General features: G+C 37.7%; 1 protein-coding gene across 3 annotated transcripts in view; it reads left to right on the top strand.

Moving 5' to 3' along the window:
* The window catches only part of dab2ipb (DAB2 interacting protein b), a 150,769-nt gene that overhangs the window by 47,832 nt on the left and 89,164 nt on the right, over positions 1 to 13,773 (top strand). The window contains exon 1 of one of the 3 annotated variants that reach the window (XM_017459667.3): positions 2,918 to 3,625. The exons of the other annotated variants lie outside the window; for them this stretch is intronic. Coding sequence (XP_017315156.1) covers positions 3,505 to 3,625 — 121 coding nt within the window. The 5' untranslated portion in view covers positions 2,918 to 3,504. Of the gene's footprint in view, positions 1 to 2,917; positions 3,626 to 13,773 lie in introns of those variants that run through there. 3 annotated transcript variants of the gene reach the window in all.

The raw sequence follows: 13,773 nt of genomic DNA on the forward strand, positions 1-13,773 counted from the left end.
ATGCATTTGACTGGTTTATGGCCAGTGTATGTATGTATGTATGTGTGTGTGTGTGTGTGTGTGTGTGTGTGTGTTTGTGTGTGTCTAAGGTGTGTGCGTTTAACTGAAGAACACTTTGTAATATTAACCAGATTGTGGATTCCATCCTATCTGTGTCGAACTTCCTGAAAATCCTCTTACACAACTCCATACACACTGCAACAGGTGTGGAGGTGTGTGTTCTTTTGTGTGCACAGAACTAAAGCTAAAAGACATTAAAAGCGTTGTCTTTTTGACATTATTTATAGTCTCTCTACACTCTTTGTCTTCCTGTACCTATTTCTTCTTTTTAAGTCCTGGAAATCGGTATACTGTATGTTTGTGGATGATTGTTTGAGTCAGTGTGTGTGTGTGTGTGTGTGTGTGTTTGTGTTCATGCTTTTATTTATGCGTCTTTGTGTCCATCTGCTCAGCAGTACTCCAGCTGCTTGACCCACACCCACAGCTAGCTCCTGATTGGCTAAGGACAGCTAGGCCTGGAGAAGCTTGTCATGCCCCTTATGAACACACACACACACACACACACACACACACACACACACACACACACACACACACACACACACACACACACAAACCCTGGTCTGGAATCCGTCCACAACGGAGTTGGAATGTTGCAGTGAGATTGAGACCACAACACTCATATATTTCATCAGTTGTCATAATTTACTAATTTGTCAATTTATATTATAATTCTCAATCCGTCTTTGCTAATGCACAAATATATATTTTTTTAAAAGTTTCTGCATTTTGATGGACACAATAGTATAAATGATAACACATGATAGCAATGACTGTATTAATAGAACGGTTATTATTGTTATTATTATTAGTAGTAGTAGTTACTGACACCACCCTGAAGGTGATTATTTTCCTGTAAAGGCACTTCTTAAAGCATTTACTCTCCTTTTACAATATTTATAATTTATAAGGAGTATATGGTATAAAACTCCAATTCCAAAAAGGTTGGGACGCTGTGTAAAATGTAAATAAAAACCGAATACGATGATTTGTTATTCACAATAAAACACAGAAAACATATCAAATGTTTAAACTGGAAATGTAACATTTTAAGAAAAAAATGAGGTCATTTTGAATTTGATGGCTGCAACACGTGTCAAAAAAGTTTGGACAACAAAAGGCTGGAAAAGTACGTGTTACTAAAAAGAAACAGCTGCAGGAACATTTTGTGACTAATTTGGTAACAGGCAACTTGTCAGGCGTAGGTCATGTTTGGGTATAAAAAGAGTATCTTAGAGAGGCGGAGTCTCTCAGAAATAAAGATGGGATGGAATCTGGATGGAAACATATGTTGCTATAAAACCTGTATATACCTTTGAGCATTGATGGTGACTTTCCAGATGTGCAAGCTGCCCAATCCATAGGCAACAATGCACCTCCGTACAATCAGAGACGCCGGCTTTTGAACTGAGCGCTGATAAAAAACCTCTCCCCTTTAGTCCTCTTTCAAAATTTCAAATTTCAATTGGTCTGACCACAGAACAGTTTTCCACTTTGCCTCAGTCCATTTTAAAAGAGCTTTGGCCCAGAGAAGACGGCGGTGATTCTGGATCATGTTCACATATGGCTTCTTTGCATGATAGAGCTTTAACCAGCATTTGAGGATGGCACGGCGAACTGTGTTCACAGACAATGAGTTCTGGAGGTGTTTCTGAGCCCATGCAGTGATTTCCATTACAGAATCATGCCTGTTTTTAACACAGTGCCGTCTGAGGGCCTGAAGATCACAGGCATGCAGTATTGATTTTCACCCTCGTCCCATCAGCACAGAGATTTCTCCAGATTCTCTGAATCTTTTGATGATATTATGTACTGAAGATGATGAGATATTCATAGTCTTCGCAATTTTACATTGAGGAACATTATTCTGAAATTGTTCCACAAATTGATGCAGTTTTTCACAGATTGGTGAACCTCTGCCCATCTTTACTTCTGAGAGACTCCGCCTCTCTAAGATACTCTTTTTATACCCAGTCATCTTACTGACCTGTTCCCAATTAACCTCCAGCTGTTTGTTTTAGTAACACTTACTTTTCCAGCCTTTTGTTGCCCCGTCCCAACTTTTTTGAGACGTGTTGCAGCCTTCAAATTCAAAATGACCTTATTTTTTCCTTAAAATGGTACATTTCCTCAGTTTAAACATTTGATATGTTTTCTATGTTCTATTGTGAATAACATAGGTTAATGAGATTTACAAATCATTGCATTCTGTTTTTATTTACATTTTACACAGCGTCCCATCTTTTTTTTTGGAATTGGTGTTGTACAAAATACCAAATTACCCTAGCAATTCGCAAATAATTACAGTTTATTAATGAACGACACACCATAGTTTTAATTAGTTTATATATATATATATATATATATATATATATATATATATATATATATATATATATATATATATATATATATATATATATATATATATATATATATATATATATATATATATATAATTTAATTAATTGAATTAAAAGTGCACTTAAATATACCATAAAACTAGCATTGCTAAAAGTATACTAACAGAAACGATTAAAACTCAACTTAAAATCTAGCTAAACCTTATATAGAAATGAAAGATTATTTAAAAAAAAACAAAAAACCTAGCATTAATTCAAATTAAAGGGACGAAAACCCCTGCCTTCTCTGTTATGTTATTATGGAATTTTGCTGGCAAGGTTTGGGTCCACTTCACTTGTCCTCTTAGAGGAATGGGTGACTGAGTGTAAACCATTAACTCCTCACCTTTATCCTATGATGAAACATTTATCCCCTGATGGGAGTGGTGTCTTCCAGGATGACTCCGCCCCCAACTTCACTGACAGGGCACTGACAGGGAAATGGTGTAAATATAAATGCTGTGGCTTTCAGTTATCAGATCTCCACCCTGGTGAACACCAATGGGTGATTTTGGACTACCATCATCATCATCATCATCATCATCAAAACACTGACTGAGAGAATATCTTTTGGAAGAATGGTGTCCATTGTTCCAGTAGAGAGAGCTCCAGAGAATCTGAAGGAGTATTGAAGCTGTTCTGGGGGCCAAACCTCATGTTGGTTTTTAACTTTAATTTGTCATCCTGGTTGGTTCATTTCCTCTGTTGAGTTCCTTCTCCACCCTTCGGAAATCCACTCCAGGTTTTCCCACCAGCCCAAAACTTTTGTCTTGTTCTATCTGTGCACTCCATGGCATATCCCCACCTCCGGAGCTCACACAGATTACAAACGCTGTGGAGGGAGAGTGTGACTGGAGGGACTTGACCAACTTTTGCTCCTCCAGTTGGATTCCCTTTCTATGGATCTGTTCACTGTGAGGTTTTAGACACTCATAGCAAAAAGTGAGGAAGGCTTTCAGTGTGTGTATGCTTGTGTTTGTGTTTGGACTCAAGGAGTTGATGTGTCCTCGTGTATGAGTGTTTATAAGTGTGTGTGGGGAGAATGTCAGGAATAACTAGGAAAGGTTCTGGGAGACCCGGCTACTACTACAGGCTGCTGGGTCGAACCCGACTCCAGAGGCAACGCAGTCGCTCCAGGAGCAGGACCAGACCTGCAAATAAGGGTAAAGGTGCTTCTGATGCCTTCGTAATGTCAACCTTTTACAGTTTGTAACATATATTACATTAGATTACTATTATTTCGGATTCATGTCTATTTGACTTAACTGTAGCAGAGCAAAGTTACCAGAGTTAGGGTTAAGGTTACTCATGTACTGTACACTGCTAACCCTAACCCTTTCTTACCACTATTATACACAGCAACCTTAATTCAACCAACAGACAAATACAAATTCTTCAGACTTCTGAACAGTTATGAGCAGATACAGTTGTAGTTGGTTGTTGTTACTAGAACTTACATTCATATGGAAACCATTGTAACAAATTGTGTTACCACAACCATCAACACAGTGACACCAAACAATGCAACATAATGTTTCCACAACATTGCCATGACATTCCAACATCCGTTGACTTTTTTTTTTTGAAACCGGTATTGTCAGGTTACTCTAGTGATCACTCTGTTGGTCGTTTGTCCTGAGAAAAGCTTTATAGTTGCTACAAGCTGCGTATCAGCTTGTTTTGTTGCATTAGTGTGGCATTTTTAACATCTGTGTTGGCTGTAAAGTCACTTTATTGCATCTACGCTCAGCTTTGAGTGATGTGTGCCTCTAAGGGTGTGTGATATTTAATTTGGATTTGGTTGGTTTCAGGTCAACATTCAAACAGATTCATGAGCAGGCTGTAATAACACGCGACCTCATGCTTGTGATAATGACAGCGCTTTAAAGTTTCTCTCTCACACGCATACAGATACAATGGGGGGAAATTAGTATTGAACACATCAACATTTTTTTCAGTAAATATATTTCCAATGAGGTTATTCACATGAGATTCTCACCAGACGTCAGTATTAACTCAAGAAAGCCGCAAATATAAAGAATTCACAACCTTAAAGTACATAAATAAAGTTGTGTGTAATAAAGTGGAATGACACAAGAAAAAAGTATTGAACACGCTAAGAAAAAGCAGTTCTCCAAGGCAAGGTAAGGCAAGGAACCAGCTGAAATCTGTAATTAGTTAGAAAGTAATTATACCTCCTATCTGTGCAAATTAATATCAGCTGGGTTAGTAAATTGATGGTCTATAAAAAGGCTTTTCGTTACCAAGGACTCACACAAGAAACATCTCATGATGGGTTAAAGCAAAGAGCTCTCCCAAGACCTTTGCAACCTTATTGTTGCGAAGCATATTGATGGAATCGGATACAGACGTATTTCAAAACTTCTGAATGTTCCAGTAAGCACCACTGGGGTCATTATCTGCAAGTGGAAGCAACATCACTCCGTCATCACCCGGCCACGCACAGGAGATCCTCGCAAGATTTCTGACCAGGGAGTCAGAAGAATAATCAGAAGAGTAGCCCAAGAGCCAAGGACCACTCGGAAAGAGCTTCAGAAACTTGGAGGCAGCAGGTGCCATCGTGACAGAGAAAACAATAGGTAATGCACTCCAGTGCTCACGCTCACCCCGGAAGACTCCATAACTAAAGAAAAGGCATGTTGAAGCTTGTTTAAAGTTTGCTACAACTCATTTGGACAAGCCTATGAAACACTGGGAGAGTGTAGTCTGGTCAGACGAGAGCAACATTGAACTTTTTGGCTGTCATACTACACACCATGTTTGGAGAAGAAATGGCACTGCAGATCACCCTAAAAACACTACACCAAAGTTTGGAGGTGGAAGCATCATGGTGTGGGGCTGTTTTTCATCACATGGTACTGGCAGACTTCATATAATTGAAGGAACGATAAATGGAGCCCTTTACTGAGAGATTCTTGAGAAGAATCTGCTGCCATCCACCAGGATGATGAAGATGAGACGTGGGTGGAGCTTCCAGCAGGACAACGATCCAAAGCATACAGGAAAGGAAACTCTCAACTGGTTTCAGAGGAAAAAAAATCAAGGTGTTAGAATGGCCCAGTCAATCACCTGACTCGAATCCAACTGAACAATATTTAGACAATATGTTTAGAAGAATGGGCCAAAAACACACCTGAATAATGCGACCGATTAATTTCTACATACAGGAAGCGTCTTGAAGCTGTCATTACAAACAAAGGCTTCACCACTAAGCATTAAATAAATTTCAGATAGTGTGTTCAATACTTTTTTTCCTGTGTCTTTCCACTTTATTACACACATATAAAATTCTTTATATTTCCAGATTTCTTGAGATAATACCGAAGTCTGGTGAAAATTTTATGGGAATAGCCTCATTGGAAACATATTTCTTGAAAAAAATGTTGACGCGTTCGATATAATCTTAATGTTAATAATAATGTTGACGCGCCCCATTTATTTAATAAAACTTTATAAAACAAAACTAGTAAAAAGTTTCCTTTTGGTTACTGAAGTCAAGCTTCGTGTTAAGTTTCAATGTAGCTCAGTATTAATAATTCTGTCAATGGAAGGTTCTCACAGGTTATAGTATGTGTAAATGTGTGCACATGCACGTGACATTTTAAAAGTGCGATTAAAAAAAAATTCGAAAATGATGAAAATGTGTTAAGCCATGGATTTAGCAAAAGCTTTTACAGTCGCTGAGAAAACCCATTTGTTAAAGTCAAGCTAGACCGCTTGTTTGTGTTTGGATATGCGTCCTGTCAGTCATTTTATAGACACTCTACAGGCCACCTAAGATGCTTAAGAGCTCAAGGAAAAAATGTTTTTTTTTTGTTGTTGTTTTTTTTTTAAAAGAAAAAAAAAAAGACATAATTGAAATCTCAAACTCACCTAACCATTAGAGACCTAATCTTTAAACAACAACAACAACAACAATCTTACCTAATGCACATTTAAAGCCCTTTTAAGTTTAATTCTAAAAGTTAAAGAAGCCTGATAGCTCGAAAATCCTCTTCTTTACTTCTTTAACACACAAATTTATCATTTGTATTGTTTCCATCTAGTCACTAGATAATATGAGAGAGATAACGATCTACTTTAATTTGCTGTATTCAGTAGGACACAATAGAAAGAAACTCTGAGCACTCTATGGGACGCCAACTTGCCCAGAGCTTGTGTGCGTTCGAGATTTATGTTAGTTTTGGCCCAGTGCCATCGAGGCGTCTGAAAGGAATGCCCGCTGTTAAAGAGAGAAAAAGAAACGCTTCAGAAAACGTTTCCATCAGGAAATTATTTACAATTAAGGCTGAACTATACAAGCACGTGTGTCTGATATTGTATCTGCAGGTGTATCATCGCAATCGCTTTTTGTCATCTCGTCCACTAAACATCGGGCGATCGGGTAATGGAAATCCCGCACTGTTTTGGACTCGCACAATTTAGAGCTTCGTTATCTTAGTTGTTTGTCTGCGTCGATCAAACACAACACGGTCCAGCGAGACTCTTATCATGCCCTACGGAGTTAAGCACCATGATGGATTTCATTACGCGAATCTAAAAGTAACCGAAGGAGACATTGAGCTCAATGGAAATGAAAAGTTCGAAACATCTATGGCACTGGATTCTGTGATTTCCTTAAGTGAGATTAGTCATGGGTAGAACTTTGGTTTATTTTTGTTTGTTTATTTATTTAGTTTTCATTTGAACCAAAGTTTAAGCACCTCAACAGTTTCCCTCGATCATGGAATGATGGATGCATTGGACATCCTGCCTTCTCTGGGAGCTGTTAGAATGAAAATAGAACATCAAACTCCAGGCTGAGGAAATTAGCTATTGTAATGACAGCTACAGTCAGTAATATAAAGCCTCGCGTTATATTTGCATGTTTCGTGATTCTTTTTTATAAGGAAAGAAATATGTGGCATGCTATCATAGGAAAACAATCAACAACAGGCTAGTGTGATGCAGGACAATTTGAAGCGTAGTCCATCCCCCCCCCCCCCCCCCCACCCCATTTATAGTTTCATTTAATGTTGTGGAACGCCCATGAAAGAAGTTCGTTCATGTTTTCACTTATGTTCCCGTAGCTGTAAACACTCTTTCCGTCTACAGCTCCTTGAAGATAATAACACAAGATAATAGATAATAACACAAAAGAAGTAGCATGACATGTTACCAAGAACCTGCAACACTTCGTCCGTCTTTAAGACAATTAACGCGTCGGAAACCTTAAGTTACAGGTCTTGTTACCAAGCGATGACTCTGGAGACTCTTTCCAAAAATGTTAACGAAACCTCTCCAAATTTCCACATATCACCTTATTATTAGCTTTAGCTCATGTTTTTCAAGTTTTTTTATGATTGTTGCTTCAAAAATTTTCAATGCAACTTGCAGACTTTTTTTGTGCCTTTTTTTTTTTCAGAAAATAGGAGAAATCGCAATAGCATGAAATTGTTTCGCACGGACTTTCACAGACCTTTTAGCTGTACTCATGTTTGGTTGAATGCACGGTTGAATGCACGTTGTGATGACGTCACATGACGCGTCTTGGCCCAAATCTGCGGGGTAATGTTGAAAAATTGCAAACGACTCGGAATATTGCGGAATTTCAAAATTCTGGCGCGACTGCTACACGTCTGTGTGTAAGTGATTAGACATATTACTATATTCGAAACGTATACGTCGGAGCCGAAACTATTGTCTGAGCTGAGCTTAATCCACATCATCTGACCAATAAGATTTGAGTATTCAAGCCAGCCGTGGTGAAATGATGTCCCGCATATCATAGATTAAGTGATATATTTTTTTACATTTTATTTCACACTATTGGACCTATTAAAAAGTATTCAGACACGTCCTATAGCGTCCGCATTGTAGGTTACGTCCAAGGGAAGAGCCCACTCACATCGTGGTCTATGATAGCAAGTTTGCGTTAGTCTTTATTTTCAGACATCAGTCAAAGCCGTACAGACGGGAAGATAATAATATTATCAAAAATGTGTTTTCTCAGATGGGTCACACATTCCATTAGTGCTGGTGATGTTTTTCTCAGGGTTCTTTCCTGTCAGATTGGAGGACAAATCCTCTCACAATTCGTGCAGATAACAGAAAACGACAGCTGCCAGCCTGTGTGAAGTGGCTTCATTCTCAGTTTTCTGGAACGCATGTAAGAATATATCAGAAGAAACAGAAACGTAACGATCCGAGTCTGAATTTCACTAACAGACGTCGATTCTCAAAAGGTCACGCACTTTAAGCCTGCTGATGTTGCTTGTTCACTGATAAGTCCTGTAAACAGAGTGTCATAGTCTGTGTCGGGAAAAAAGGAAGTTTCAAAAGACTGGATTTGGGAAGTGTCTGGCGTGAGCTGGCGACGTTCCTGGCTGTTACACTTTACCCGGAAAACTCTGGAAACTGCGGCAGACGACGGCTCAAAGTCCTGCAGTATGACTGTGGGTCACATGAGAAGCAACGCCGGTTCTACTCCATGTGTGTGTGTGTGTGATTGGCACAGATAGTGGGGAAAATTTCAGGAGCGTTTGACAAGCTAGGAGTCAATAAACATGGTGTAATCTAACATTATGACAGCAAGGAATTCTGGGCCACCTGAGAAAGTCAAAACAAGAGAGGAGAAAGGATGATGAAATGAGGAAAACAGCTGGGGGAAAAAAAGAGAGAATGGCAAATAGATAACGGAAGAGATGAACTAAGCTGTTTGAGAGAAATGTGCGAACCCAGCGAGTCTGAAGTCAAAGACTACTACTCAAAGAACAAATTAGAATCCTAGTTTGTTTTTTAGGCGTCTAAAAGTTATCAAATTAAAAGGATTTTTCTGCTGTTTGCTTTCGATTCGCTTTGATCTCTTCTCCGTGAACTTTTCATACCTTAAATATGACATTTCGAGGGTTTTTACGTCATTTAACACATGAATGAAGCACAATGAACTAGAAGCCCGGTGATGGGGATACAATTCTTTGGGTTTACTGATAAAGAAACTGCCGACTAATGTTCAGGTTAAAATGTAATAGGTTTACATAAAACGAAACACCGCTGAAATAAAAGACGTGCAAGGGGGGGTGCAAACTTTTACACGGAAGACGCAAGGGCAATATTAAGAAATCTTTATTAGTGAAGAACTACATCCATTACATCCTCTTAAGCCTAATTATTTCGAACTTTTCCAAAGAGTTGACTGTGGATTTGTGCAGTGATCCAGTCAGCCAATCACGTCGCAGGACTGCATAAAATCATGCAGATACAGGTCAAGGGCTCACATCGAACATTAGAATGCAGGGAAAAAATAAGTGATCTTAGGGACTTCGGCCATGGCGTGGCTGTTGGTGCTAGAGTATTTCAGAAAATACTAATCTCCTGGGATTGTCCCCGCACAAGAGTCTACACAGAATGGTGCAGGAAACAAAAAACATATCCAGTGTGGGAGGTTCTGTGAACAGAAACGCCTTATTGATGAGAGAGGTCAGAGGAGAACGACCAGACTGGTTCGAGTTGACAAGAAAAGGCTACGGTGACTCGAATGACCACTCTTTACGACCGTGGTGCACAGAAAAGCATCTCAGAACATGTAGAACCTTTCAATATACTGTAGATCCACTGTGTTGAACTGAACATAAAAATCATGACGTGCTGTTATACAGAAAAAGGGATGAAAATGATAACATCAGAACATCTTTTCATGTTTCATATGAACATTTCATGTTGTTTTTGTCTTTGCTTTGGTCCGCATTTAAGGTGTGTTTCTTTAAAGAACGCGAACGCTGGTCTTTATCTAACGTTGCCTACATACTACAGTGAGTTTATTAGTGAGCTTGCTGTTCCAAAGCAAATGAAAATGCTGCTCTAATTACATCAACAACGAAAAAGCCTCCTTATTGGAAGGTACAGGGCTCCGACTAGCACAGTGTGTTCAGAATTAGTCTTCAGTCGAAATATTTTCCAATTACTTCAGCCTTGACAAAGACGCCTCTGAAAGGTCTGCACTCAGATTCTCTTTCCATGTGCTGACAAAGAATAGCAGCTTCTAACAGTCCGAATAAAATCAGTGCAATTAAAAACTTTCTCTCGACAACAAAGTCGAAAACTTTGTAACGGGAAACAATTTCATCAACTTATCGAGAGTGTGTCTTGTTTGTAGATTTTTTACTTCTATAAATACAAAATTTTCAAAATACAAATAAATATGAATAACAATACAGTTATTTTTACAGACGTTAAATGAAGTATCATGAAATATGTTTTTTTGGTGTCTCTATAGTCCATAGTGAGGGTATGAATGGGTGTGTGACTGTGTGTGAGATTGTGCCCCGCCTTGTGCCCCCAAGTCCTCTGGGATAGGCTCCAGGCTCCCGCGTGACCCTGTGTAGGATAAGCGGTACGGAAACTGGATATATAATCAATTGACATAACAATATAAATGCAATAGAATGAAGTAAAATATAGAAATGAAAAATATTCAGTAAAGGGATTAAACGTTGCAATTAAAATTAAATTAAATGGTTGAAATATGAATTCATTCAAGTTTAGCTTAAATTTTCCAAAAAAATGAAAGAAATTGGACAAATTGACTTTTGAATGAATTGATTAGTTATTTGGCAGAAGCTTTTTATCCAAAGATACTTTTAAGTGAGCTAAGCAGATGAAGTATCAAGTTTCATATACGACAATGATGAATTAATAATAATAATAATAATAATAATAATAATAATAATAATAATAATAATATTGTAATTGCTTTCATTAGAAAACTTTGCTGTGTTATTCTGGTCCTGCGAAGTCAACAGATTACTTTACAAAAGCAGCGTCACATTTACCGGATTTGTTTTTGTTTTTATTAATGTGAACTGACTTGCACTGACTTCCTGTTGCCTCAGAGAAAGACCTGAACATGAACCGGACATAAGTGGTTCAGTGATGATCAGCCCTCGGCTCCGACTCACAACACACTCATGATAGTTCACGCTGAACATCCATGAACGTCACCATTAACAAACAAACACTTGTATTGATTGGAACATGTTGTAATTGAATATTTTTTTATTATTTTATAAGTTTCATTTCATTCGGACTTCCAGAAAGTGTGAACCCTTCCAATGCTGGGAAACTACAAACTGTAGTTGACTGTTACAAAGCTCTGACACTTGAGATTCCTTCCATAAATGTTACATAAACGCGTCCAAAAAAAAAAAAAACCCCTCACACATCAACAATGATGTTGTTTTTCTTAAATTGGTTTATTTTTAGTCTTCAGCTGTTACTGTAAATAAAACAATAATAAAAACGTATTAGAACAATAACACATTAACCCTTTAACGCATGGTGTTGCCATGCAATGAATTTTTCTTCAATTTTTTTGATAGGAAATAATACAAAACTACTATTTTCCCATATAACTGGAAATGGAGCGCTTTAATTTTGACTTAACATTTAAAAAATCCCATGTGAGATGACCAGGATGTGCTGTTTGCACTTCCTTTTCTGCAATCACACTGTATGGCGAAGGTCATCATCTCTCAAAATGTAATCAATTTTTCAATATTTGGGCAAAACTACTTAAAGGAAAACATTTAAACACCATCTGAGAGAAGTTAACATTTACTTTGTCACTTAAACAAGTTTATATATTCTGAATATTCTGCTCAATGGTAAAATGTACTTGTTGCCATATGACAACAACATGCAGTAAAGGAACTTACAGTAGTATGTGCATTCATGAACTGAAACAGGCCTACAGAGTAACAAAGACACCAGGCTTCTCTAATAGTATATTTACATTTTTTTTTCACATTGAAAGTAAGAAAAAACGGTTGTAATTTCAGACATTTTGCAATTGCACCTTATTTTCTAAATTTTATATTTCAAGAGAAAGAATTAAAAACACACTTAACCCAAAACCATGTTTTTTTTTTGTATGTATTTTGCTTGAGTAAATCCGTCCACATACTTTTTACAACTGAAATTTCCTTTCTAGAAGTTATCACATGTTTACTAGGTGACAAAAAAAAAATTAAAATTAAAAATAGTAATTAGAATTAGTTATTTTTGACTATATGATACTTTCCACCATTTCACACGGTTGCCATACGGCAACAATTTACCTCCCCTACGACTACTCCCCTAAAATATTTTTCTCAAAAAAAGTTAATATATGTTTAATACTTGAGCTAATTCATAAAAGACGGTTGTTTTTTAATGTAAATGTAATAATTCATGCAGTAGAGAGTTATTATAAACCTAGTGTTTATGTTACAGTCGGAACCACTGTCCAAGCTGTGGTTATATTCAATTAATCCACACCTTCTGACCAATCAGATTTGAGAATTTCACCACGCTGCAGTATAAGGTTTATTAATATTGATGCTTTATAATTTGTTCATGCTAGCTAACACAATCAATAATTATGTTACGGGAGCCTCAATGTATTCATGTGTAAATGCTCTAGTGGTCATTACATGTATCACAGAATAGTGTTATCTACAGATTTAATTCCCAGTTAAAAGCTGTGCACAATGTCTCACTTGCAAACAAGTCCTTGCTTCATGAAACAATAGAGATTGAATTAGTTAGTGAAACTGTTTTGGTATTGTAGAGGCATAGGAACATCCTAAACCGGAAAGCTGGGAAACACTACGACATTCCTGCCCATAGTACAGGAAGTGTGTTTTCTGACTGTGTGTGTGTGTGTGTGTGTGTGTGTGTGTGTGTGTGAGAGAGAGAGAGAGAGAGAGAGAGAGAGAGAGAGAATGTAAGCATGGTGTACGTCTGCCTCACAAATGACAGATGGAGAATATGGAAGCAATTTTGAAAACCTGGTTGACATTAGCAACAGGTCCAGTGTTTTTAAATGCTCAGTGTGTGAAACCTGTGTGTGTGCGCGTGTGTGTGTGCACGTGTGCAAGTGTGCTCGATCACAGATCAGTTTTGCTTTCCTGTGTCTCTGAACCTCTGAAATTAAAACACACTTCCTGGACACACTCCTCACAGAACACACGTCCTGTCTTTAGCACGTGGTAAGTAAACTAATTCGACTGACAATACTTGTCCGTGATGTTAATTAGGGATCGGTGTGTCTTAAAATGGCAGTTTATGTTGGAATCTGTATATCTGTATACTGCTTCTGAACATTTCCTGAATGAACTAATTGAATACTTTGAATGGGCGAATAAGTTTAATAAAAGGTTAGCCTAACACCCCTTGCTCGAAATACTAACTAGCTCGTTGACTTTTTCCGTTTCAATTACCATCAGCAAGCATCGAATCGAATTAATTATCATTCATTTCTTACCATTTCACC

Source organism: Ictalurus punctatus, chromosome 28 (assembly GCF_001660625.3).
Source record: "Ictalurus punctatus breed USDA103 chromosome 28, Coco_2.0, whole genome shotgun sequence".
Classification (NCBI taxonomy): Eukaryota; Metazoa; Chordata; class Actinopteri; order Siluriformes; family Ictaluridae; genus Ictalurus; species Ictalurus punctatus.